Genomic DNA, 25,406 nt, shown 5'->3' with positions numbered 1-25,406 from the left:
TACATGCTTTGAAAAACCTTTCCTGTCATCTCTCTGCTTTAGATGATAAACATCAAGAGACCAGAGTGATGTTTTATTTTTTTAGCATCCTAAGTGCATTATAAGGTATAGTACTGGTTGAGGTACCTTTGCTAAAGTGTTCAGTCAAACAGGATTTTTTTTTTTAGATTTGAGGAATGAAGACTTTGAGAATAAAAAGGTAATTTAGGTGTCAGAGAGGTTATGCAGAGTATCTTCTTAACCTCATTGGTGAAGTATTAGTGTACTTAGGGTCCAACCAATGAAAATTTAGTGATTTCTGTCAGTATTCATCAGTGAATAGGCAAAAAATCCACTGAAGACTTCATGGCATACAATTTCCTATCACATTTATTGATTTGCTTTTAAATCCTTGTTCTCCTTTGGACTTTTCTGACAAGGAAGTATCAGACTCAAAATGAATTATTATTAAATCAATTTAAGATGTTTATTGAGGATTTTCTGTATGCACAGCAATACATTAGGCAGTAACATGATATGGAAATGAATAGATTTTTTTTTTCTTTCCTCAAGCTTACAGTTTTCTTTTGAAGATATTTATGTAAATAACTGTAAAAGCTAAAAATAAAGGCCAAAAGAGGGATAGCAGAGTGTTCTGGAAGGAGAGATTTCTCTAGCTGAAAATACTGGTGACTGACTTTTTGGAAGGAATGTTCTGGCATGGGCTGTTAGTGGCAAATAAGCTTCTCATGTGTAGAAGACAGGAAAGGGCATTCAAGGTAGAGGGAGTCAATTGAACCAAAGACATAGATCTGTGAAAGAATGAAATGTTTAAGATTCAAAATGCTTTGGTATAACTGAAGTAATGTTTCATAATGGGTTATATACTGTGGATGTTCAAAATGGTATGCTATGGAGTTTGGTTGTTCTTATCTTTTTTCCACCTGTAAACAATGAGAAGATATGTCAGTTTTATTTTTCTTTCTAATTTTCACTCTGTAAAGTTTTTGTAGAGAGGAATGATATGGTCAGGTCAGACTTAGGTTGTGGAGAAAAACCTTAGCGGCAATGCAAAAATGCAGAAGAGAGACAGGATGGACTGGGGATAGGAAGTCAAGTCAGGAAGACATTGAATGGGCCAGTCAAACCTGGACTGATCCAGGGAACTTGACTTAGGGCAGAGGAAGTAAAAACCAGGGGCTAGATTCAAGATTTCATTTCTCCTTTAATCTTCACAGAAATAGGAAACATGTTATGAAATTATTTTGATTTATAATACAAAGTTGATTTTATCCCATTAGATAATAGTATATTTAGCTCCTCTGAAGATGACATGGTTGTTGCCCCAGTCACACATGTATCCGTCACATTAGACGGGATTCCTGAAGTGATGGAAACTCAGCACGTTCAAGAGACATATGCACACTCACCAGGACCCTCGTCACCAGAACAGCCTAAGAGAAAGAAAGGTAGGTGGTCAATCTGTTTAGGGAAAACAGTCCACTCTTGATGTGGAATCCAAAGGTAACTTTTAGTCAAGGGTATTTCTACACCAATTAAAACATCTGTAAGATAAAATTGGTATAAAACAAATTGAGTTATTTCTTCATGTTAGATTCATTTTTTAAGAATTGTACTTTTAGGGAGTTCCCTGGTGGTCCAGTGGCTAAGACTCTGTACTCCTAATGCAGGGGTCTGGGTTCGATTCCTGGTCAGGGAACGAGATCCCACATGGAACAACTAAAGACTCCGCATGCTGCATCAAAGATTGAAGATCATGTTTGTAACAACTAATGCCTGGCACAGCCAAATAAATAAATTGAAAAAAAAAAAAAAAGAATTATACTTTTAAAATATTTGGTCCGTCTTATAGAAAAGGGATTTTCCCAACTTTTTAAGCCTCAGTCTTGTATCTACAAGCTCCGAAAGAGCTCAGGGATAAGACCTGTTTAGTTTTCTCCTGGAGAACATAGTTTGAAAACCACCAGCATAGATTCTAATAAAAGATTCCAGTGGGAAGAATCCAAGTGGTAAATCAGCAGGTAAGTAATTGAAGAGGATACAACGTGCCAGAGGGAGTTTTAAAGTATTCACATATTAGAACCATACTTACATCCTAACACTGACACGTTTCCCTTTCTTTGCCTTTTGATTCTGCTCCAGCTTGTTTAATATGTTGAGTTTAATATCTTGGTTTATGGCATCACCAGCCACTGTGTAACCTAATTTCACATGAAATTAAGGGACGTTTCAAGAGCCACAGATGAAGAGGAAAATAACAACAGTAGGAATGAAGCTGACACTGCAACAGCTCTGAAGGGCTGAGAGGCTATGTCAGTCTGGAAGTCCAGGGGACTTGGTTTTATATTCCAAGTAGAGGCACATGCTAAAGTCTTGGTCCAAAGCAAAATGGGGTATTAGAGAACTCAGCATATAATTCATGGGGTCCTTGGAAGGCTATACCCTAAGGGGAAAAACAGTCCACCCATTGGCACAGACAGATGTTAAGGAAACTTGTATTTTGTAGCTGGGTGGAAAAATTGTTCTTTTGAGAATTCATAATCCTAGGTTTACCTTAACCTAGGTTTATGACTAGATTTTAAATTATCACTGACTCTAGGAATTTCCAGCCAAGTAATTAACATAACAGTGGCCCCTGACTGGCAGTAATTTTGGGCCCCAGGAGAATTGCTTTGCCACATCATATATTTAATCCAAGCTGCAGAGTATTTCTTCAAATGAAACCCTGTTGAAGGTGAACTGACATTTCAGTATCACAGAACACCTAAGAAAGATACCTCCTGAATGAAAAGCAGCAGACACAGGAATTCTCAAGTTTCCCCCACTGGCTGCTCTCAGGAGCAGTCTTTGCATTGTCCCCGCGCCTGGCTCCTCACTCGCTCAACCACCTCCAGCTCCGCCTCCACTGTGGACTCCGGCAGCTTCATCGCTGGAGTTCTCGACCTCCTGCTTTCTTTTCAGTTTGCTGCATAACATCACTGGCCCCATCGTGCCCAATGCAGCCATGCACACCAGCTCCAAGATCACTGCCAAGGACTTGAAAGAAGCCACGGGGGAGACGGAGAATGGGAGCGAGGGCCTGCTGATGGGAATGCTGAGAAGGAGGAAAATGGGGAACAGGAGGCTGACAGTGAGGGGAGGAGGAAGAGGAGGAGGAAGGGGATGGCGAGGAAGAGGGTGGCGAGGAAGATAAGGCGTCCGCGGCAGCTGTGGGCAGAGCAGCAGCTGAAGATGACGGGGATGGTGACCCTGACACGAAGAAGTGGAAGATGGGTGAGGATGACCAGCAGCAAAAGAGAAGTGAAGCTCACAGAGAAGGCTGCTGTAGCCCATTCACCCTCCTCTTCGCGCCTCAGACCCTCAACTGCCAGGTGGAGTCCGGCCTGCCCGCCGCCTGCGCCGCGCCTGCTCCGCCGCGGGCTCTCCCCTGTCCACCCAGAGCCACACAGCATGAATTTGCGACAGGAGAGGAAAAAGGAGCCGACACTTCCAAGGCCCTAATTTTTTTTCTTAAAGTACTTTTAAAAGGAGAATCGGTATTTTATATTTACATTTTATATATTTGTACATGTTGTTAGGGGTCAGCCATTTTTAATAATGATCTCGGATGAGCAAACCAGCCTTCCCAGCATTCTCTCTCCTACTTCTGACTTTCCTTGTGGTGTGAACATGTTCATTACAATCTCAAAGGAGAAAGAAAATGTTAAAAAAAAAAAAAAAAAGCAAAGGCTACAACAAAAAATCAGTCTTATTTCGAGAATGCCAGTAACCCTTTTTGTGCATGTATGTAGCTTACTATAAGGAGCTGGTTTTTATGAGATGGTTAAAAAGGCCAGTGATAAAAGTTTTCTTTTTTTCCCTTGATTATGAAGTTATGGTTTATTATTATTATTTTTTTGGCCTGCTTGATGTGTGTGTGAAACACTGTTGTCCAACAATAAACCAGAATTCAAAAAAAAAAAAAAATCCTAGGGTTAGTTCACTATGAACCTCAGATAATAGAATTATCAAATAGAAACTTCCAATGAATATTATTATAATTATTAATGCAAAAGAATAGAAAATATGGTCAAAGAATGAGACTATTAAAAAATACCATGTGAAACTTCCTCTTCTAGTCAAGATGGAGTAACAGCTCCTGATGTGACAACTGTTTTTTGGATATGACACCAAAAGCACAAGCTTTACAAAGGCTAAAATTAATAAGCTGCTGATTGGGTTAAACATGTGGTAATACCCATACAATGAAAGACCATTCAGCAATAAAATGAAATGTACTGTTGATACATAAGACAAAAATGGATGAACCTTAACATAATTGTACTAGAGGAAAAGAGCCAGATTCCCAACCCCCTGCCATAAAAGAAGAGTATGATTCTGTTTATATGAAATTGTACAAAATGTAAATTAATCTATAATGATAGAAAACGAGTGGTTGGTTACCTGTGGATGGGGCAGGGTGGGGAAAGAGGATTACAAACGCACTTTACGGAGTGAAGAATATGTTCATTATCTTGAGTGATGGTTTCACAGGTGTATACATATGTCAAAACTTATCAGATTATAAACTTTAAACATAAGCAGGTTAATTGTATGTCAGTTATACCTCAATAAAGCTGTTTTTAGAAAGTAAAAGACTAATATCCTACTTAATGGTGGAAGACTGGCATGATAAGGAACCAGATAGAACACATAATGTTTGGGGATCTATTTTGCTATTTAAATAGCAAATGAGTCACTGCTGAAGAGAGAATCAGTGAGCTCCAGTCTAGAGCTGATGTATAGTAAAAGATAATAAAAGAGAGATGTGAGGATTGCTTGAGAAGATCTACACGTTTAATCAGAGCTCCAGGAAGGGAGAATGTGTAGAGTGAGGAAGAAGCAATATTCAAAGATAATGATTGAGAAATTTTCCAGAATGATGTTAATCCCATCATAGTGAATCCTGAGTAGCATAAGTAAAATAGATGCAGGCTGAAATAGATTATGCTAAAAAAATGTGGAACATCAAAGACTCCCTGCAACCCACAGCCAAAACAAGAGAAAAAAAAAAAAAGAGGAAGAAATGGACCAATCAGGGAGAAACTGCATTACCTGATGAGGATTGATTATTGAATTGGCTACAAGCTCCCATGAAAAACTGGAAGGGCTGGATATGTTCAAAGTATTAGGAGAAATAACTTCACAAAATTTATATACCCAATTAACCTATAGTTCATGTGACGCGGTGTGCATCGTCACCGTAACAGTGAGGAAGGCAGTGGAGAGGATGGATGCTGGGTAGGCTACTGACGGTATCTGCCGTGACTGACACTAGCGGAGGAAAACAGCGGGATAAAAACAGCACTATCGGGACTTCCCTCTGGCCCAGTGGCTCAGACTCTGAGCTCCTGATGCAGGGGACCCATACTTTGTCCCTGGTCAGGAATCTAGATCCCACATGTGGCAACTAAAGTTCCTGCATTTGCAGCGAAGATCAAGGATCCCACATGCCACGGCTGACCCAGCGCAGCCAAATAAATAAATATTTTTTAAAAAGAGAAAAAATTAGGGAAAATAAAACAGAAGGATAGCAGCTAACTGAAGTCTGGCTTCTAATCCTCACAGTCATGAACACAGTTAACTAGAAATCTCTGTAGGTTCTCTGCAGATGTCTGCAGTGATGGAATTTGAGGCACCAGGCTGCCTATTTTCCACGTGTATACATCTGGTAGTCTCAGGAGGGGCCAGGCCTGAAGAATGACTCTTTTGACTTTCTTCTCCTCATAGCTCAGTTGGTATAGAATTCGCCTGCAATGCAGGAGACCCCAGTTTGATTCCTGAGTTGGGAAGATCCCCTGCAGAAGGGAAAGGTTACCCCCTCCAGTATTCTGGCCTGGGAATTCCATGGGATCACAGAGTCAGATACGGCTGAATGACTTTCACTTTCACTTTTCACTTTCCTTGACTCTTACTCACCTTAACTTCAGAAGTGTTTTCCTATTCAGTTTGTCTTGGGATGTATTACTATTAACAGACTGATTCCAGATTGGGAAAGGAGTACATCAAGGCTGTATATTGTCACCCTGCTTATTTAACCTATATGCAGAGTACATCATGAGAAACACTGGGCTGGATGAAGCATAAACTGGAAACAAGATTGCCAGGAGAAATATCAATAACCTCAGATACGCAGATGACACCACCCTTATGGCACAAAGTGGAGAGGAACTAAGGAGCCTCTTGATGAAAGTGAAAGAGGAAAGTGAAAAAGCTGGCTTAAAACTCAACATTCAAAAAACTAAGATCATGGTATTGCGTCCCATCACTTCATAGCAAATAGACGGGGAAACAGTGGAAACAGTGAGAGACTTTATTTTTGGGGCTCCAAAATCACCGCAGATTGTGACTGCAGCCATGAAATTAAAAGACGCTTGCTCCTTGGAAGAAAAGTTATGACCAACCCAGACAGCATATTAAAAAGCAGAGACATTCCTTTGCTGACAAAGGTCTGTCTATTCAAAGCTATGGTTTTTCCAGTGGTCATGTATGGATGTGAGAGTTGGACCATAAAGAAAGCTGAGTGCCAAAGAATTGATGCTTTTGAACTGTGGTTGAGTTGGAGTTAAGAGTCCCCAACCAGTCCATCCTAAAGAAAACCAGTCCTGAATATTCATTGGAAGGACTGATGCTGAAGCTGAAACTCCAATATTTTGGCCACCTGGTGTGAAGAACTGACTCATTGGAGAAGACCCTTATGCTGGCAAAGATTGAAGGCAGGAGGAGAAGGGGATAACAGAGGATGAGATGGTTGGATGGCATCACCGACTCGATGGACATGAGTTTGAGCAAGCTGTGGGAGTTGGTGATGGACAGCGAGGCCTTGCATGCTGCAGTCCATGCAGCCGCAAAGAGTCAGACACGACTGAGCAACTGAACTTGTCTTGTGTTGCTACTAACCTTGTGACTTTAGCCCTAAAAAGTTCTTTTTTAAGTCACTTCCCTAAATTACCTCAGCATTTGCCCTTGTGATCTAGATCAGAGAGAGTCAAATTCAAGAACATCATGGTTAGAAGTGCTAACTGAAGCATCCATTTATGCTTAATCTCCATTGTCTCTCCCATGCAGGGTGGTAGTCTGTTCAGATAGCATCATCACCCCAACCTAAGTCATAGGCAGCATTGCTGCCAGGTTGTGGCTCTAGATAAAGGGAGAAGAGATCACAAACACGGCTTTAGAATAGTTGGTTGACCCAGACTAAGGCTGAACAAAATACACTTTTAACTCTGACTTGTCTGGGGCTGGGTGATGGATAACCATAAAGTTTGTTTACTGTAAATTGAAAGAAATATAGAATAAGATGTTTAAAAATACACAAAATAAAAATTGAGTATGTGGTTCACAAAAATTTAACCTCAATTTTACCTTATATTTTATATCTAGAAGTTTTGGGTAGTTTCCAGTATTTGAGAACCAACCAAGAGGCAGACAGACTTAAATGGCTTGATTTTGGAGCCCAAGTTTTATCAATATCAGTATGTTCATCCAAATTTTAAGAATTGTCACCTGAAAGATAAAGTTTCAACTTAATCTCATTTTAACAAATGAGCCAAAGTATTGTTTTCTACATAAAAGTGTCTGTGATCTAACCTATATTAATGTTAAATTTTTACTGAAGTTATTTTCCTTTTAATAAGTAGTATTTAAGAAACCAATATGTGTTCCATGTATAAAATCAGATCAGATCAGATCAGTCGCTCAGTCGTGTCCGACTCTTTGCGACCCCATGAATAGCAGCACACCAGGCCTCCCTGTCCATCACCAACTCCCGGAGTTCACTCAGACTCACGTTCATCGAGTCAGTGATGCCATCCAGCCATCTCATCCTCTGTCGTCCCCTTCTCCTCTTGCCCCCAATCCCTCCCAGCATCAGAGTCTTTTCCAATGAGTCAACTCTGCATGAGGTGGCCAAAATACTGGAGTTTCAGCTTTAGCATCATTCCTTCCAAAGAAATCCTAGGGCTGATCTCCTTCAGAATGGACTGGTTGGATTTCCATGCAGTCCATGTATAAATACTTGGCACTTAAAATTGAAGATGCTGCTAAGTCACTTCAGTTGTGTCCGACTCTGTGCGACCCCATAGACGGCAGCCCACCAGGCTCCCCTGTCCCTGGGATTCTCCAGGCAAGAACACTGGAGTGGGTTGCCATTTACTTCTCCAATGCATAAAAGTGAAAGTGAAGTCACTCAGTCGTGTCCGACCCTCAGCGACCCCATGGACTGCAGCCTACCAGGCTCCTCTGTCCATGGGATTTTCCAGGCAAGAGTACTGGAGTGGGGTGCCATTGCCTTCTCTGAAATTGAGGATAAATGACCAAAAAAAGCTTTTATAAACAGCTAAATTATCCATTCTCTCTCACTTTTGAGGGCAAATATTTATGTAGAGCCATTGTGATTTCAGGGAGAAAAACTAAACCACCACGTCCAGATTCCCCAACCACTACACCAAACATATCTGTGAAGAAGAAAAACAAAGATGGGAAGGGTAAGTACTACTACTGTAATTTCCTTATAATGTTTATAGATCAAGTAACATTCAGATTGCTCTAAAATATCTGCATACTGTAAGTAGAAACCATTAATAATATCTGCATACTGTAAGTAGAAAACACCAGGTTTTATTGAAATGGATCTTATTGCTGCCACCTGCCACATGCACAGTTATCACTTTCTGTAGAAATACTGGTAATAATGTAGCACAAGAAATCCATTAGGAGATTTTCAGTTCCCTGTCAAAATACTCCATCCTTTCATTTAATAATGAGTCCCTTGGAAGAATTCAGCTACATTAGGTTTTCGGTTCATAGACACTTTATTACGTTGTCTTGGAGTTTTAATATTTTCATAACTGCTTCCCAAATTTGAAGAAAATTGTTAAGGCCAATCTGCTGGCTCTTGATATAAAAAGAACAACTATTGAAAGGTTTTTTACATTTCTTTTTCCTTTTCTTCTATGTAATAATGGTTCTTAAAGAGGCTGAAAGAAAATTTCTTACAATGCTTTCTCCCTAGGTCATCACAAATCTAATTGGCAGGATTGCTCTATTCAGATAACTTATGTGGGACTAATAAAAAGATCTATATTAGACTCTAGAAATTATGACCATTATATCACCAGTACTAACTGAACTGTGTAATTTGTTTTATATAATTATAGATGGAACTTAATAAGACCTTTAGTTGTGTTTTATTGTGCTCTTTCAAATAAAGTTTTGGTTCAGTTAAAAAGAAATTGCTTTTGTTTCAGGAAACACAATTTATCTTTGGGAGTTTTTACTGGCACTGCTTCAGGACAAAGCTACTTGTCCTAAATACATCAAATGGACCCAGCGAGAAAAAGGCATTTTTAAATTGGTAGATTCTAAAGCAGTATCCAGGTTGTGGGGCAAGCACAAAAACAAACCTGATATGAATTATGAGACCATGGGAAGAGCTCTCAGGTACGTGAAATTTCTGTAGTTCGTTGTGTGAAGAATATTGTTTCTTAAATACTAGAAAGCAGGTAAGTTCTAAAAAGTCAGAGGGTTTTCTTTAGAAATGGTAAATCTTACTTTTGAAGTGCTAAAACCACACTACTTATAGAACTGAGTATTTAAATCAAAATATTATTTCAGTCTGGGAAAATGTTCTCCTTCCCCCAAAAAATCTTCATGCAAATAATGGATATTTTATTTATGAAGAGATCAGAAAATGTTGAACTATCATCAGGCATTATACATGGACCACAAATCTCATATGTTTTGAGCCATTAAACTTAAATTCAGCACAAAATAACAAATATTCGTAATGCAGGTACTTAATAAGAGGGTGCATTTTTAAGCATGAACCTCAGGTATAATATATTACGTTGGAATAAATTAATGCTTCAAGAATAATGTTAACCATTGTGAAAGTGTTGAACAGAGATACCTCTTAAACCCACTTTTAGTTTGTTTTTCTTTGATCATGTCATTTAATCGTCAAGATCTGGGGATATGTTTGAGAAAAACTTAGTGGAAACATCCAGATCTGATAACTTGATAACTTTTTTAAACCATAACTATTTAGTTACAGTTTGCATTTTATTTTTTTAGCTCATAGTTGTTAGGTTCTTGATCTAATTAGAATCAGTGACAAAACTTGAATCACATCTATTTGTGCATCATTAAGTTTTATATAGAAAATTGTTTCAGATTTACTGAATCGACTTTAAAACAGGTAGGGACATTATAGTAAGCTATGGAAGAGAAAATAACTACCCTTCATTTAGAAATCCTTTTCTCACTTGTTTCCAACTTTAAACTCTTGTTTATGATTATAAAAGTTTTGCTGTGTTGAATATTATTTTAGTTTATGTTTAACCGAATACAATATTGATAAAATTGTCTGTTTCGAATAGGTACTATTACCAAAGGGGTATTCTGGCAAAAGTAGAAGGTCAGCGCTTGGTGTATCAGTTTAAGGATATGCCGAAAGACCTTATTTATATAGATGATGAAGATCCAAGTTGCAGCATAGAGTCTTCAGATCCCTCACTATCATCAACAGCCACTTCGAGTAGGAACCCAGCAAGTCGATCGAGAGCATCTTCAAGTCCAGGAATAAAAGGAGGAGCCACTACAGTTCTGAAACCAGGGAATTCGAAAGCTGCAAAACCCAAAGATCCCATGGAACCTGTGCAGCCGTCCGAGGCTCTGAGGACAGTACAGTCCACACAGGCTCCGTACCCTACCCAGCTCTTCCGGACTATTCACGTGGTGCAGCCGGTACAAGCTGTTCCAGAAGCAGAAGCAGCCAGCAGCATGCCAGAGGAGACGCTCAATCCTTCCGTTCCGAGTATTAGGTGAGAAAGCTAGTGACCGGTGCAGATCGTTGTGTCATGCTCTGACAAGAGTCATTATTGGTTAAATGTGTCAGGATTCAGAAATGAAAATAAAAATGATACAGATTTCAAGCTAGAACTTTTAGTCAACAGATTGTTTCAGCAGCAAGGCATCAGTCCTCTGATTTTATCAGTGATTTGTTGTTTTTAAACTTTGACAGCACTTGATGTGATTCTCCCAATTTGAATCAGTCCTGTATAGCTTTGTATAACTGATTGATCCATATAAGAAGAGATCCACATATAAGAAAATCCAGGGAATTGTTTCAGATCTTTTTGGGGACAAAGTTAGAAGCTGTGAAAATTTAATATAAATTTACGTATAATGACCCTTTGGTCATTGAGTTCTAAGAAATTCACATTATTCCTTGGGAAGATAACAGTCTTCTCAGATAGTATCCAGAATAGTCAAACAGGTTGGGAGTCCAGGAATCAAAGGTCCTCTTTTTCAGGTTTGTAGAGTGGCAGAGTTGGAGGAATAGTTTTTTGGTTTAATCAGATCAAATCTGCCTCATAACCCCAGAGACGATATATCTTAACAAAGTCTAACAACAACTTAGACTGTTTTTTTTGCAGAAACTTGTGACTGGTTTTGACTGATTTAGAATGGGGAAAAAGGAGGAAGGCAGAAAATTAGGTGGACATTTTCAGGGTTCTGTTTTTTAGTTTCTACTGCTGTGAATTTCTAGAACATGACTTATAAGAGCCATTCCAAACCCAATAAATATGATTCTTTTGATTGTTTCATTAGCTGACTCCTGTCTTACAGTTGTATATTCTCAAGTGTAAATGCTGGATTTTTATTCAGTTGACCTTGAAGTAAGCATTACCTGGAGTCAACACAGACCTACTAGACCATTCAGGCTTCCTTGTACGCTCCATTCAACTTTTGACAAGTTTAAGAGAATTGAATGATCTTAAATTATTGACGTGTGAGGGGTGTAGGTCACATTTTTCCTATCTTAATTAAACAAGTACTTATTTAACTATGTTTTCCTGTTAATGCTTTGTTTTCCTCTAAGTTCTGTTGGTTACTTACGATGACTGAGTATCTAATTGGAATTATTTGGTTCCGCCCATTGTTTTCCAGGCTCTTGTCACTCTGTTGTCATTGTGTTTGTCTGTGTTGATAAGAAACATGCAGATCACTGGGACTCCCTTCTTGGATGGATTCAGTTGTGTTTTTTTTTTTTAGCATCTCTGACCAAAGGTTCCTTTTTAGACGTTGAGAATAAAAACAAACCAGAAGAAAAACAACAATAACAAAAACACACAGCTCTAGCTCAGAAAGATAATAAATTATGGTATTATATTGGATACTTTATTACTGTGAATGTCAGTTTCTGAATAAGACTCAGTGCCAGGTATTAAAGGGTTGTAATTAAAAAGCTTCCTTCCTGTGATTTTCAAGCTGTCTTTGGTATACCTTTCAGAATCTTCATTTTTACATTCTCTGAGAGTTCTATGGGCTTCCCTTGTGGCCCAGAAGGTAAAAAAGAGTTCTGTGGACTCTCTGCCTGATTCCTCCTTCTCCTATTTTTTTCTTTTCCAACTTCTGTGTTATCGATGCCTCTCATTATATGATGTTTCTGACCAGAGCCATCCTTTGTTTAATGGGTCAAGAGCCAGCATTTGTGGTATTGCCTTCTTGCAGCTGTTGTTAGGTCTGTGTTGCATACAGACAGAGTGTTGTCCAGTTTCTATAGCTTCCGCTGCCAGCTCTTGCTCTGCTCAGAATTCCTTCCAGCTGAAGCTGACTGCTTCCCTCTATCATGTTCTGGTACATAATCCAGGTTTTCAGGTAACTTTAATGCCTGTCTCATGCTATCCATTTAAATCTGTAGAAGCTACCTTCTATCCACTATCCTTTTTCCAGCACCTAACACAGTCTGACACAGAACACTCCTTCATATTCATAGAATTTGTTTGGAAGTAGTATATATAATTATTCTTTATCTCCTTTTAGAATAATGAGTTGTCTAAGTGGACTACTTACAAAATGAACAAATATAAACTTTAACTCTTCAAACTTTAAAACACAATTTTTTATTCTTTTTTTTTTTGACTGTGACTTGTGGCTCACAGGACGGGTATTAGTTCCCTGACCAGGTATTGAACTAGGCCCGTGGCAGTGGAAGTGTCAAGAACTAAAACCACTGGACCACCAGAGAATTTCCAAAACACAATTTCTTCTTGTAGAAATTATCGTGTATTTATATGACTATCTATGTATCTACATTCAATTTTTAAAACCAGGGTATAGTTGCTTTACACTGTTGTATTAGTTTATGTTATACAGAAAAGTGAATCAGTTATATCCACATACATTCTTTTTTTTATTTTTTTATTTTTAAACTTTACAATATTGTATTAGTTTTGCCAAATATCGAAATGAATCTGCCACAGGTATACCCGCGTTCCCCATTCTGAACCCTCCTCCCTCCTCCCTCCCCTACCTTCCCTCTGGGTCGTCCCAGTGCACCAGCCCCAAGCATCCAGTACTGTGCATCAAACCTGGACTGGCGACTCGTTTCATACATGATATTATACATGTTTCAATGCTATTCTCCCAAGTCTCCCCACCCTCTCCCTCTCCCACAGAGTCCATAAGACTGATCTACACATCAGTGTCTCTTTTGCTGTCTCGTACACAGGGTTATTGTTACCATCTTTCTAAATTCCATATATATGTGTTAGTATACTGTATTGGTGTTTTTCTTTCTGGCTTACTTCACTCTGTATAATAGGTTCCAGTTTTATCCATCTCATTAGAACTGATTCAAATATATTCTTTTTAATGGCTGAGTAATACTCCATTGTGTATATGTACCATAGCTTTCTTATCCATTCATCTGCTGATGGGCATCTAGGTTGCTTCCATGTCCTGGCTATTATAAACAGTGCTGCGATGAACATTGGGGTACACGTGTCTCTTTCCCTTCTGGTTTCCTCAGTGTGTATGCCCAGCAGTGGGATTGCTGGATCAATAGGCAGTTCTATTTCCAGTTTTTTAAGGAATCTCCACACTGTTCTCCATAGTGGCTGTACTAGTTTGCATTCCCACCAACAGTGTAAGAGAGTTCCCTTTTCTCCACACCCTCTCCAGCATTTATTGCTTGTAGACTTTTGGATCGCAGCCATTCTGACTGGCGTGAAATGGTACCTCATAGTGGTCTTGATTCGCATCTCTCTGATAATGAGTGATGTTGAGCATCTTTTCATGTGTTTGTTAGCCATCTGTATGTCTTCTTTGGAGAAATGTCTATTTAGTTCTTTGGCCCATTTTTTGATTGGGTCATTTATTTTTCTGGAGTTGAGCTGTAGGAGTTGCTTGTATATTTTTGAGATTAGTTGTTTGTCAGTTGCTTCATTTGCTATTATTTTCTCCCATTCTGAAGGCTGCCTTTTCATCTTGCTAATAGTTTCCTTTGTTGTGCAGAAGCTTTTAAGGTTAATTAGGTCCCATTTGTTTACTTTTGCTTTTATTTCCGATATTCTGGGAGGTGGGTCATAGAGGATCCTGCTGTGATGTATGTCGGAGAGTGTTTTGCCTATGTTCTCCTCTAGGAGTTTTATAGTTTCTGGTCTTATGTTGAGATCTTTAATCCATTTTGAGTTTATTTTTGTGTATGGTGTTAGAAAGTGTTCTAGTTTCATTCTTTTACAAGTGGTTGACCAGTTTTCCCAGCACCACTTGTTAAAGAGATTGTCTTTAATCCATTGTATATTCTTGCCTCCTTTGTCAAAGATAAGGTGTCCATATGTGCGTGGATTTATCTCTGGGCTTTCTATTTTGTTCCATTGATCAATATTTCTGTCTTTGTGCCAGTACCATACTGTCTTGATAACTGTGGCTTTGTAATAGAGTCTGAAGTCAGGTAGGTTGATTCCTCCAGTTCCATTCTTCTTTCTCAAGATAGCTTTGGCTATTTGAAAAAATATGGAACGCTTCACGAATTTGCGTGTCATCCTTACATTCTTAATCATTTGTTTGATTTTAAAACAATTCTTCTCTCATTTGGTTGTATTTTATTTTCCTCCCTCAAGTCCTACTTATTTTCACTGTAATTATGCCAACTTTTAACTGTAGAAATTTCAAAATATGGAAGGGTTGAAATAGTACATTGAACCACCTGTTTGTCATCCAGCTGAATTTACAATTGGTATTTGTTTCTTTGCCTTTTTTGCTTTCTCTCAATATTTATTTATGCCCTTTTTTGTTTGTTTGGGTATTTGTCAAGTCAGTTGTGACATTTCACCCCTAAATATTTCAATGTACAACTCTTTAAAAATACAGACATCCCAAGTAACCATATTATCACTCCTAAGAAAAGTTACAGAAATTTGGCTATATCTTTCTTGACTAGTTTTTTAAAAAACCAAAGACCTTTGAAATATTTTTTTTCTGTAGTTGAGAGAAGGTACAATACTTACGACTTAGTTCAGTTCGGTTTGGTTGCTCAGTCGTGTTCAACTCTTTGCAACCCCATGAATTGCAGCACACCAGGCCTCCCTGTCCATCACCAACTCCCGGAGTTCACCCAAACTCATGTCCATCGAGTCAGTGATGCCACCCAGCCATCTCATCCTCTGTCGTCCCCTTCTCCTCCTGCCCCCAATCCCTCCCAGCATCAGAGTCTTTTCCAATGAGTCAACTCTTCGCATGAGGTGGCCAAAGTATAGGAGTTTCAGCTTCAACATCAGACCTTCCAGTGAACACCCAGGACTGATCTCCTTTAGAATGGACTGGTTGGATCTCCTCGCAGTCCAAGGGACTGTCAAGAGTCTTCTCCAACACCACAGTTCAAAAGCATCAATTCTTCGGCGCTCAGCTTTCTTCACAGTCCAACTGTTACATCCATACATGACCACTGGAAAAACCATAGCCTTGACTAGACGGACCTTTGTTGGCAAAGTAATGTCTCTGCTTTTGAATAAGCTATCTAGGTTGGTCATAACTTTCCTTCCAAGGAGTAAGTGTCTTAATTTCATGGCTGCAATCAGCATCTTATGAATTAAATTTAGATTAATTATTAAATTAATGTAACAGGAACTGATAACTTTCAAAACACTCTATTTTTCATATACTTTACATATATTAAAGTATAGAATCCTTATTGCACAATGAGGTATAGGTAATATTCAGTATTCCTATTTTATAGTTGAGGAAACCGACGCAAAGAGAGGCCAAGGAGCCTGGTCACAGGTGGAGATAGTGGTGGAGATAATGTTTTAATACAAGAAATTTAGTCTAAAGCAGTAAACTTAATGATCTGACATACTCTCAGTTAATTCACACAATCACAAGAATTATTACTTATTTACAGAGAAGTAGCAACATATTTTTTCTCCATTTTTTCCTTTACTCATTTCTTTTTATCTCACACAATTGCCCATAGAATTATCCCTCAGTATCCTCAGGGGATTATTTCCAGAATTCCCTTCAGACTCCAAAATCTGAGGTTGCCCCTTATGTAAAATGGCTAATATTAGCATATAACCTCCATATAGCCTCCCATATACTTTAAATTATCTCTAGATTACTTATAATACCTAATACAGTATAAATGCTATGTAAGTACTTGCCAGCACGTAGCAGATCATTCAAGCTTTGCAATTTGGAACTTTCTGCAATTTTGGGGGAGGTGAGGCTGGATATTTTCACCTGGGGATATCCAGACTCACCTGGATATTTCTGGGGGAGGTTGGTGGAATACGTGGATGTGGAGCCATGAGTATGGAAGGCCAACTGTGTCTATGTTGAAATTGATTAAACTTTTCTTAATTGATTTATGGTATATATGTTCAGGTGTACAAATCTTAACTTTGGCTTCACAAAAATAAACCTCTAGTAAAGTATTTTCCTAAAATTGTCCCTTGGTAAACTTGGAAGTCCATATACCTACCAAGTATAACTTGTTTCTCTACAAGGTTTTTCCAAGCACTAAGTTTGTCTTAGGGTCTTTTAAATAAATTAGCCTCTAAAAATATCAATATATAATTTATAGGTTACTTTAAAAGCAATATAATGGAGTAGGAATTGTTGGGCATAAAATTCTCACCCTACAACCCTTGTCAATTATTGGATATGACATTGGATTGTATTAACCAACTATTCTGTTTCCTCATCTATAAAATAAAGATGATATTATTTAACCTGACAGGTGGTTGTAACAATTAAATGACACTTCCTGACAGCTGAGTAGATATTTAGCAAAAGCCAAATATTATATTGTATATCTTTCTTAGCTTCAGAAAGTTTGAAGAATTTTAAATAACCACTATTGTACCAGTTGGTTACAAGCAGCTTGGGCTTTTTAGAAGTAGTTAACTGTAATGCAACCTTTGTTGTACAATATAATTATAAGCAGACACAACTGACAGTTTAATAATTAACTAAGAAAAAAATGGTTTTAATTCCTGTGGTTGGGAAAAGGCTGCATAATATTTAATCCTTTAATCTCTGAATTTTTTATTAGTAAAAATTTATTGTTTTATAATTTGTTCAAATAGCCAGTATATTTACACTGCAGGTATTTTAAGTCAGTATATATATTTTCTGGCAGATGGCAGTCAGATGCCCAGGAAAGGGCCATCTTTTTCTGACTTCAGTAAAATGCATTGAATGTCTCGTGGTAGCCCTGATTAACAACATGGAACTTTTCCAAGTAGATTATTGGTTATGCCATACCTGAGAGAGGGAAAGAGAAAGGGGTGTGTGGGTATATTAGAGTTGTAACTCCCTACTGTTTACAAATCTAATAGTAAGTATCCCTCTTTACTTGAAGTTATTCAGGACTTACGTGACAGTATGTTGTAATGGTTAAGCACATAGGCTCTGTAGTTGATCCCTTTGCTTATCTAACTGCTCACCTTATGTGAGCTATTCAGCTTCTTTCTGCATTAATTTTTTTCATGTGGAAAATTGTGATAATAATACTTATTTGGTGGCCAGGCTATACATATTTATAGATACATTCTGTATGCTTTCTATGTGCCAAATTCTATTTTATCTGTATGTACATGTACATGAGCTCTTGGCATGGGAAGCTCTTGGATCTTTTTTATTTAAAAAATGGTATCAGTCTGTAGGGTCAGCTACCATTTGCAGGCTTAGATTCTACCCAGGATATCCTGATTTTAGGCAGGCAGGAAAAAAGGGAGGTACAGCGTATTTTGGAAAAGTGCTCTAGTTCCCAGAGTTACTCTATACCCTTCCAACTCATCACCGCCTGCCCAAGAGTATTAGTATACCTGGCCTTTATTCCTAGCCGTCCCCTGCCAACCTAGTACATCTTCATTACTGGACTCATATTCTCCTCTAGCAATGTCCTGCAAAGGGGCTGCTGACATCCTGGCGTGGACTGATTCTCACAGTGGGGACTGTGGTGGCGAACTGAACCTGAGAAATGGTGTCCTGCGTGTGTGGGTGTGGCCCCAGCTCGCCCGTGTCTTTCTGCTTCATCTTACTTTCTCCTGAGTTGTACTGAGTCATCTTCCACCTTACCCACTTGGTTTCTGCTCTAGAATTTCATTTTTCACGTGAGACAGGCCACGTAACTGTAACTTGCTAAAATTTACCTGTGATAGTCTCAAGGCAGTAATTAACATTTCATTTATGGGGACTAATCCGGCTCTCAGCCATTTGAAGTAGCAATCCTCTCCCTTTTGTCAAATAGCTTTATAGAATTCAGAGGAAACACAGTTGAGATCCAGATGCTGAGTTTGTTCAACAACATTTGTTTTGTATTGACTACAGCCATGAGTATAAATTTCACAGCTGTGAACTTTAAATTAGATTGACTTATAATACCATTTATGTACCTCTTTTCTTCAATAAATAGAATTAACAACTTAAACTGGATTTTATGTTAAAATTGTATCTTTATGATTAAAATTTGTGCAGATTACTTGAGCTGAGAAAACACACCTCAAAAACAACCTTTGTTAATTTTTGTCAAGATTTGGCCTTACCTTTTGTTCTCTCTGCCATCCTAAAGAACCCTCATGAGTTATATTCATGACTTGTTTTATGTAATATGAGCCGTGAATTATTAAAATTCTTCTAATAATTCTATCACATATACGTTTAAGGTTGAAGTATTGTTTAATTTTAGTTAATTGAGTGTTTTCTCTATATAATAGAAAGGTGAAGTTGCTCAGTCGTGTCTGACTCTTTGCGACCCCATGGACTGTAGCCTGCCACGCTCCTTTGTCCATGGAGTTTTCCAGGCAAGAATACTGCAGTGGGTTGCCATTTCCTTCTCCACGGGATCTTCCCAACCCAGGGATCGAACCCAGATCTCCCACACTGCAGGCAGACTCTTTACCATCTGAGCTGAAACATGTTGAAAACAATTATAATCGTGTGAAGTTTGGTAATTTGGTTGGACTTATAGATGACGTTATCCCTCAAATATTAAAATGATAGTGGATCCAATGTTTATTTAAAAATTCCTAATTTTCGAAAATTACCTGGCAGTCCAGTGGTTAGGGCTCTGCATTTTGCCAAAGGCCGGAACTGATCCCTGGTCAGGTTACTAAGATCCCACAAGCTGCATGGTGCAGCAAAAAAAAAAAAAAAAATTCCTATTTTCTGTCAGGCAGCTTATGTATAACTGCCTTGGGAAACATTTTGATATCCTCCTTCAACAAAAAATTGCTTCCCCATTTGTGTTAATACAGTGCTTTATACAGACATTTTCCCACAGATGGCATTACAGTTAATGGACTGAGACTTTTTCGTTGGCCATTTCTGTACGTGCAGTGTTTAATGCTGGGTCTGGCACAATGTTTTCGTTGCGTTGGCAATAACGGGAAGGAGCATTTGAAATGAATAACTCATGTTTTGTTCAAGTGACTTGTCAAGTGTTGTTTTCAACAATGTAGAATATGGTTATTTCCTCACTTTTATTTTGTAATCTCAACAGGACCATACAGACTCCAGCCCAAGTTCCAGTGGTGGTGTCTCCTGGGAATCAGCATTTGCACACGGTAACACTCCAGACAGTGCCAATCACAACAGTGATAGCCAGCGCAGATCCATCGTCAGCTGCTGGATCTCAGAAATTCATCTTACAAGCCATCCCATCCTCACAGCCCATGACAGTCCTCAAAGAAAACGTGGTGCTCCAGTCGCAGAAGCCGGGCTCCCCTCCCTCCATCGTCTTGAGCCCTGCCCACGTGCAGCAGGTCCTCACCAGCAGTGTCCCGACCGTCTGCAACGGGACCGTCAGCGCGGCTTCGGCGCCGTCCTTCAGTGCCACCACACCCATGGTGACCTTTTCTCATCACAGTTCACAGCTGGTTGCTCACCCACCTGGCACTGTAATCACTTCAGTTATCAAAGCTCAAGAAGCAAAAACTCACATACAGGAAGAAGTGAAAAAGGAGGTTGAAGATAACGAGAAACAAGGCACTGAAGACGCCGAGCAGCAGCTGCAGCCTTACGTGATGGTGGTGTCCAATGGATTTCCTTCTCAGGCAGCTATAAAAAACGAACTACTGGAGCCCAGCTCCTTCTGAGGAATACGCCAAAGGAGTTACAGATGGCTGTTTTTTAATTGAACATTTTCAATTGTATGCAAACTATTGATTCTAAGATAAATCCTCCAAACTTTCCTCATTTTGTAGTTACTTGTTAAAAATTAGTAACAGTTAATTTTGACTTTGTTAGATGAGGGGGGAAAAACCCAGATATTTCTGTTTGTTCTCCAAATATTTCAGAATTCAGTTGTGAAGGAACAGGCGTTTTATACTATGAAGACATTGAGTTTTTTTTCAGTGGTTATATCATAAGCATTTTACAAGCACCATTTAAAATTTTATATTGCATTAGCTTTTCTGATTCTTTTGTAAATACAATACTTAAATGTAAGACATCAGGAAATTTATATAGGAGCTGTTTTCATTCCACTTGTATCAAAGGTTAAGTCTTGACTCTTTGAAATGCAAGACACCTATTTTATGCTTTGTTAAAATTATGATTTCACTTAGATTGACTTTAGTTTGTTGCACTGTATGTTGAGCTATGCCTATGTAAAATATAACTTTAAAAACTGAAATGTGCCCATGATAGGGCTGAACCTGTTTCAGAAGCAGGCTAATAGAAAAGTATCAGCCTGAGTGGTTCTCCTGCTGACTAGCTGTGTAACCTTGGGCAAGCCACTTGATCTTCTGGGCCTCCTAAGAGGAATGGTGTATTGGATTAGACTCCACCTCCTATCTAGTTCCTATCTAGTTCTCCGTTTCCCATCTGGTTCTAAATTTTATGATTCTAACTCCTACATTTATCAATTTATCAAGTTTATCAATTTATCGAATTTATCAATTTATCAAAGTTAGTATCAATTAAACATTATCAGCTTATCTCCTAATGTAAATATAACTAAAATATTACAGAAAATTAATGGCCCTAAAAAATTCATTTTTCTATTATCTGTAAAACCTGCTATGAACCTGAATTCTCCCTAAATAGTTTGTTCATTAACTCTTTAGGCCCCTGTGCACTGTGATCCACTAGTAAACTTAGGTTTCTGAGTGCTAAATGATACACTGCTATTCTGAAAGAGTCAGGGCTCTTTAAGGGCCCAGACAATTGGCTAATCTGACTGAGTAGTCAGTTGCTATAAAACTGTAATTGCTTTATATTTTGGATCTTTTTTTTAATTGGGAGTGGGGGAGGGGGAATTACATACAAAGATAATCTACATTATATATCCATGTTTCTAGATTACTTTTTAGATTACTTTTTCATCTGTAAATAATGTACACTTAATTTCACAAGAAAAATTGTTTCCTGCAAATTTTTTAGTATAGCAAAAAGCAATTTTTGTAGACGAAAAAATCATTATGTTTAGAGGTCTAATGTTATATGTTTTCATATTACAGAGTGAATTTGTATTTAAACAAAAATTTAAATTTTGGAATCCTCTAAACGTTTTTGTATCTTTAATTGGTTTATTATTAAATAAATCATGTAAAAATTCTGTGTTTTTTGTTTTCAAGCAAGTGTTTCTTAATAGAAAATGTTACTAGTATAACAATGTTACTAAATGTTTATATAATAGCTTCCATTAGTCAGATAAGATTTGCAGAATGTTATCTTCTCAGTTTTCCTTTCTACAATGCCAAATGGCAGTTTCCAGACATGACACCATGGATTACGAGGCTCCAAAAATTAGAAAATAAAATATTCCCGACAATAATATTAAACACACTTAAAAAAACAAGTTTTCTAATTAGAAATTAGATCAGTTGTTAAACTCAGAAAACATAGAAAAACATAAGAAAATGAAAATCTCAATCCAATACCTCTATACCTAGTAGTAACTTCCACTTACTCATTTCTTCATGTCACTTAATATTTTTCTGAAATATGGTTTTGAAAGGAGCATTCTTGTCTCTGAAGATGGAAGCAGAGAAAAATGTGAAGGGGCAGGCCTCACTGGTTTTCTTGTTTACTACCCTTAGCTTATACCCTTCTGTTCCACTGTTTTTCTACAACTTTCCATTCTTCATCAAACCTAGTATATACATGTATATTGGGGAGATGGGTGATCAAAGTGTATATATATAATATATATACACTTTCTTATATTCTTTCCCATTGTGTTATGTCACAGAATATTGAAAACACGTCCCTATGCTCTACATTATGAGCTGGTTGTTTATCCATTCTATAATGGGTGGCTTGCCTCCGCTAATCCCAAACTGCCGCTCCTCCCCTCCGCTGCTCCCCTCCCCCTTGGCAACCACTAGTCTGTTTTCTATCTGTGAGTCTGTTTTTGTTCTGTAGATGTTACTGATTTTTACCATATTTTAGATTCGACATATAAGCAATATGATAAGGTACTTGTGTTTCTCTTTTTGACTGACTTTGGTTACTATGGCAATCTTTCAGTCCATCCGTGTTGTTCAAATGGCATTATTTCATTCTTGTTGACGGCTAATATTCCATTGTATATATGTACCACATCTTCTCTATCCCTTCATATGTTGATGGACATTTAGTCCATTCATTCTTAACCCTCTGTAGTAGTTCATTTGCCCTATTACCCTGGAATTACTGTTGCAAAGGTCACTAAATAGCCATCAGTTTCCATATTGCCAGTTCTCTTTTTTGACCTTTCCAATATTTGATAACCTTTTAAAACTTACTTTTTCTTCAAGTCTCTATTGCCTTTACTTTTGTGCCAACTCTTTCCTGTCCTCTTCTTACCTTCATAGTCATTTCTTAGTGCTGTTCTTGGGCTGCTCCAGAGACTCTATCAAAGGCTGGAGTTCTCCCAAGTTTTATCTAAAGATCACTGTTCTCCGTCTCTGTGTCTTCACCTTGTCCCCCTTCAATGCGTTCTTCTCCAGTGCAACAGGTGAACATATTAATAGATAGATAGAAATAGATATATATTTAATTATACTTAGCCATTCAGAGAAGGCAATGGCAACCCACTCCAGTGTTCTTGCCTGGAGAATCCCAGGGATGGCGGAGCCTGGTGGGCTGCCATCTATGAGGTCGCACAGAGTCGGACACGACTGAAGCAACTTAGCAGCAGCAGCCATTCAGTGGTTCCTTACAGTCCTCAGATGGAGCTGAGGGCCTGCATTGTCTCACCTTTTTTTTTCCCCCCTTGGTCTCACCTCTTCTGGATCCCAGTAGCAGTATCATCCAATTTTATTCTCCAAATCACACCATGAGGGAGGTTTGCTGCTTCTGCTGCTGCTGCTAAGTCACGTCAGTTGTGTCCTACTCTGTGTGACCCCAGAGACGGCAGCCCACCAGGCTCCCATCCCTGGGATTCTCCAGGCAAGAACACTGGAGTGGGTTGCCATTTCCTTCTCCAATGCATGAAAGTGAAAAGTGAAAGGGAAGTCTCTCAGTCGTGTCTGACTCTTCGCGACCCCATGGACTGCAGCCTTCCAGGCTCCTCCGTCCATGGGATTTTCCAGGCAAGAGTACTGGAGTGGGGTGCCACTGCCTTCTCTGCAGGTGCGGTAGGTTTGGGATGCTTTCAATTGCAAGGAATGAAAAACCCTATTCACAATTATTAAACAGTACGAAACTTGTTAGGAAGTTTCCAAGTTGGCTAATTCAGGAGCACAGTAGGGATCCTGAGCAACCAGCTTGCTTCCCTCTTTCTGCTTTACCACCCTCAGTTATTTGGGGTTTGCTTCCAGAATGGCTCCTGCTATTGGATGCGAGATATCTACAGTCATTCTTCTGTGTTTCTGTTTATCAGTAAGGAAACCTTTCCCAGAGCACCCTGAGCAGCCATCTTTTCAGAGCTAGATTGGTCATATACTCCTTCCTAAGGCTAACCACGGCTGGCCAAGGATGCAGGATTACCATGGATGAGTTAGTCAATGTGTTGGGGAGATAGGCAGTCAAGCAAAAATTGGGCTCCACAGCAAGGAATAAGGGAGGAATGGTAGAGCCCATAAATGTACTTCCAAAAATGCTCACACCTACAGGAAACATGATTTCTCTCATGTTTCCTGGAGCTGTGAGATCAGCCAAAGTTTCATCCAGTTGCTTGACCCAGTTTCATGACTGGGACCTTTTGAGGTGATGCAGTCCTCTTTTTCAGACCAGCTGTGGCTCCCTGGTTTCTTGTCTTCCACAGCCACACCTAGTATGAGCACTGGGGAGAAATCCCTTCCCAAGCCGTCTCAGCTTTAGCACACATTTCTTGATGGTGCAAGTTTGATGTCCTATCTCAGGGTCACCCTTTCCCCTTGTGTGTTGCATCTTCAGTGTCCCCCATCCTGCCTCTTTCATCCGCCTGGTTATACATACCAGAATGTGCTCTGTAGCATCACACTTCTGAACACCAAACTGTCAGTTTAGGTTCCTGGTCTTCAGCAACAGAGATGGATTCTGATTTTCAGTATAAAAGAAACTTCATCAGAAGAATATTGTGCAGTTCACAGAATAGAAAGACTAGAGAATCAGGGTCAATCTAAGTCACATAGCTAAGAACAAATCACAAAACTGTACCGCACAACTGGTCTACCTGTAGCCACTGTTGGCAAAGCACCTGAACACTGAACTCTGTACCGCTGTCTCTACTGCTTCAAAAATCTGATCTTGAAACAAGCGCTGCTTCATCCAGAAAGAATAAGCAAGTCCTTCCTTGACTCCTTGTGTTAACTACAAATTTATGTGATTGGCTACCCCAAAGAATGACTGATACCCTCTTTCAGGGCAAACCCAGATTTCTGTGGGATATACAGCTTGGTGATTGGATGGGTGAGGGGGCCTTAATTTAGGGAAAACAGAAAATCAGAACACGAAATTAGAGGGTCTGATGGGGCTGGACTTCCCAACTCTGTGTGCTCCCTTTACTTTCTGGGCCTCTGCACGTGCTGTCACCCCGCTTGGTACCGTGGCTCTCATTCTATTTGGCTAACACCCATCTGTTCTTCAGGCCTCAGCTTAGATATTACTTCCTCTGAGAGCTGTCTCTGAGTTCTTAAAAATTCCACACTACTGTCATAAAGCCCTTT

General features: G+C 38.9%; 1 protein-coding gene and 1 non-coding gene across 5 annotated transcripts in view; both read left to right on the top strand.

Annotated features, from left to right (window-relative positions):
- ELF1 (E74 like ETS transcription factor 1) overlaps window positions 1-21,889 on the top strand; it is an 86,144-nt gene extending 64,255 nt beyond the window's left edge. For 3 of the 4 annotated variants that reach the window (XM_027557117.1, XM_027557118.1, XM_027557119.1), the window contains exons 5-9: window positions 1,281-1,448; window positions 8,442-8,525; window positions 9,288-9,480; window positions 10,419-10,862; window positions 19,832-21,889. In XM_027557117.1, the coding sequence (XP_027412918.1) occupies window positions 1,281-1,448; window positions 8,442-8,525; window positions 9,288-9,480; window positions 10,419-10,862; window positions 19,832-20,426 (1,484 nt within the window). In that variant the 3' untranslated portion in view covers window positions 20,427-21,889. The remainder of the gene's footprint in view (window positions 1-1,280; window positions 1,449-8,441; window positions 8,526-9,287; window positions 9,481-10,418; window positions 10,863-19,831) is intronic. The other variant, XM_027557121.1, reaches the window with a different exon arrangement.
- Window positions 1,628-1,699, top strand: TRNAR-CCU. The gene has a single exon. It is a non-coding gene; the product is annotated as a tRNA-Arg (tRNA).
- Window positions 21,890-25,406: the final 3,517 nt, after the last annotated feature.

The sequence above is a fragment of the Bos indicus x Bos taurus genome, chromosome 12, assembly GCF_003369695.1.
Source record: "Bos indicus x Bos taurus breed Angus x Brahman F1 hybrid chromosome 12, Bos_hybrid_MaternalHap_v2.0, whole genome shotgun sequence".
NCBI lineage: Eukaryota > Metazoa > Chordata > Mammalia > Artiodactyla > Bovidae > Bos > Bos indicus x Bos taurus.
This window is presented reverse-complemented; position numbering and strand designations above follow the sequence as displayed.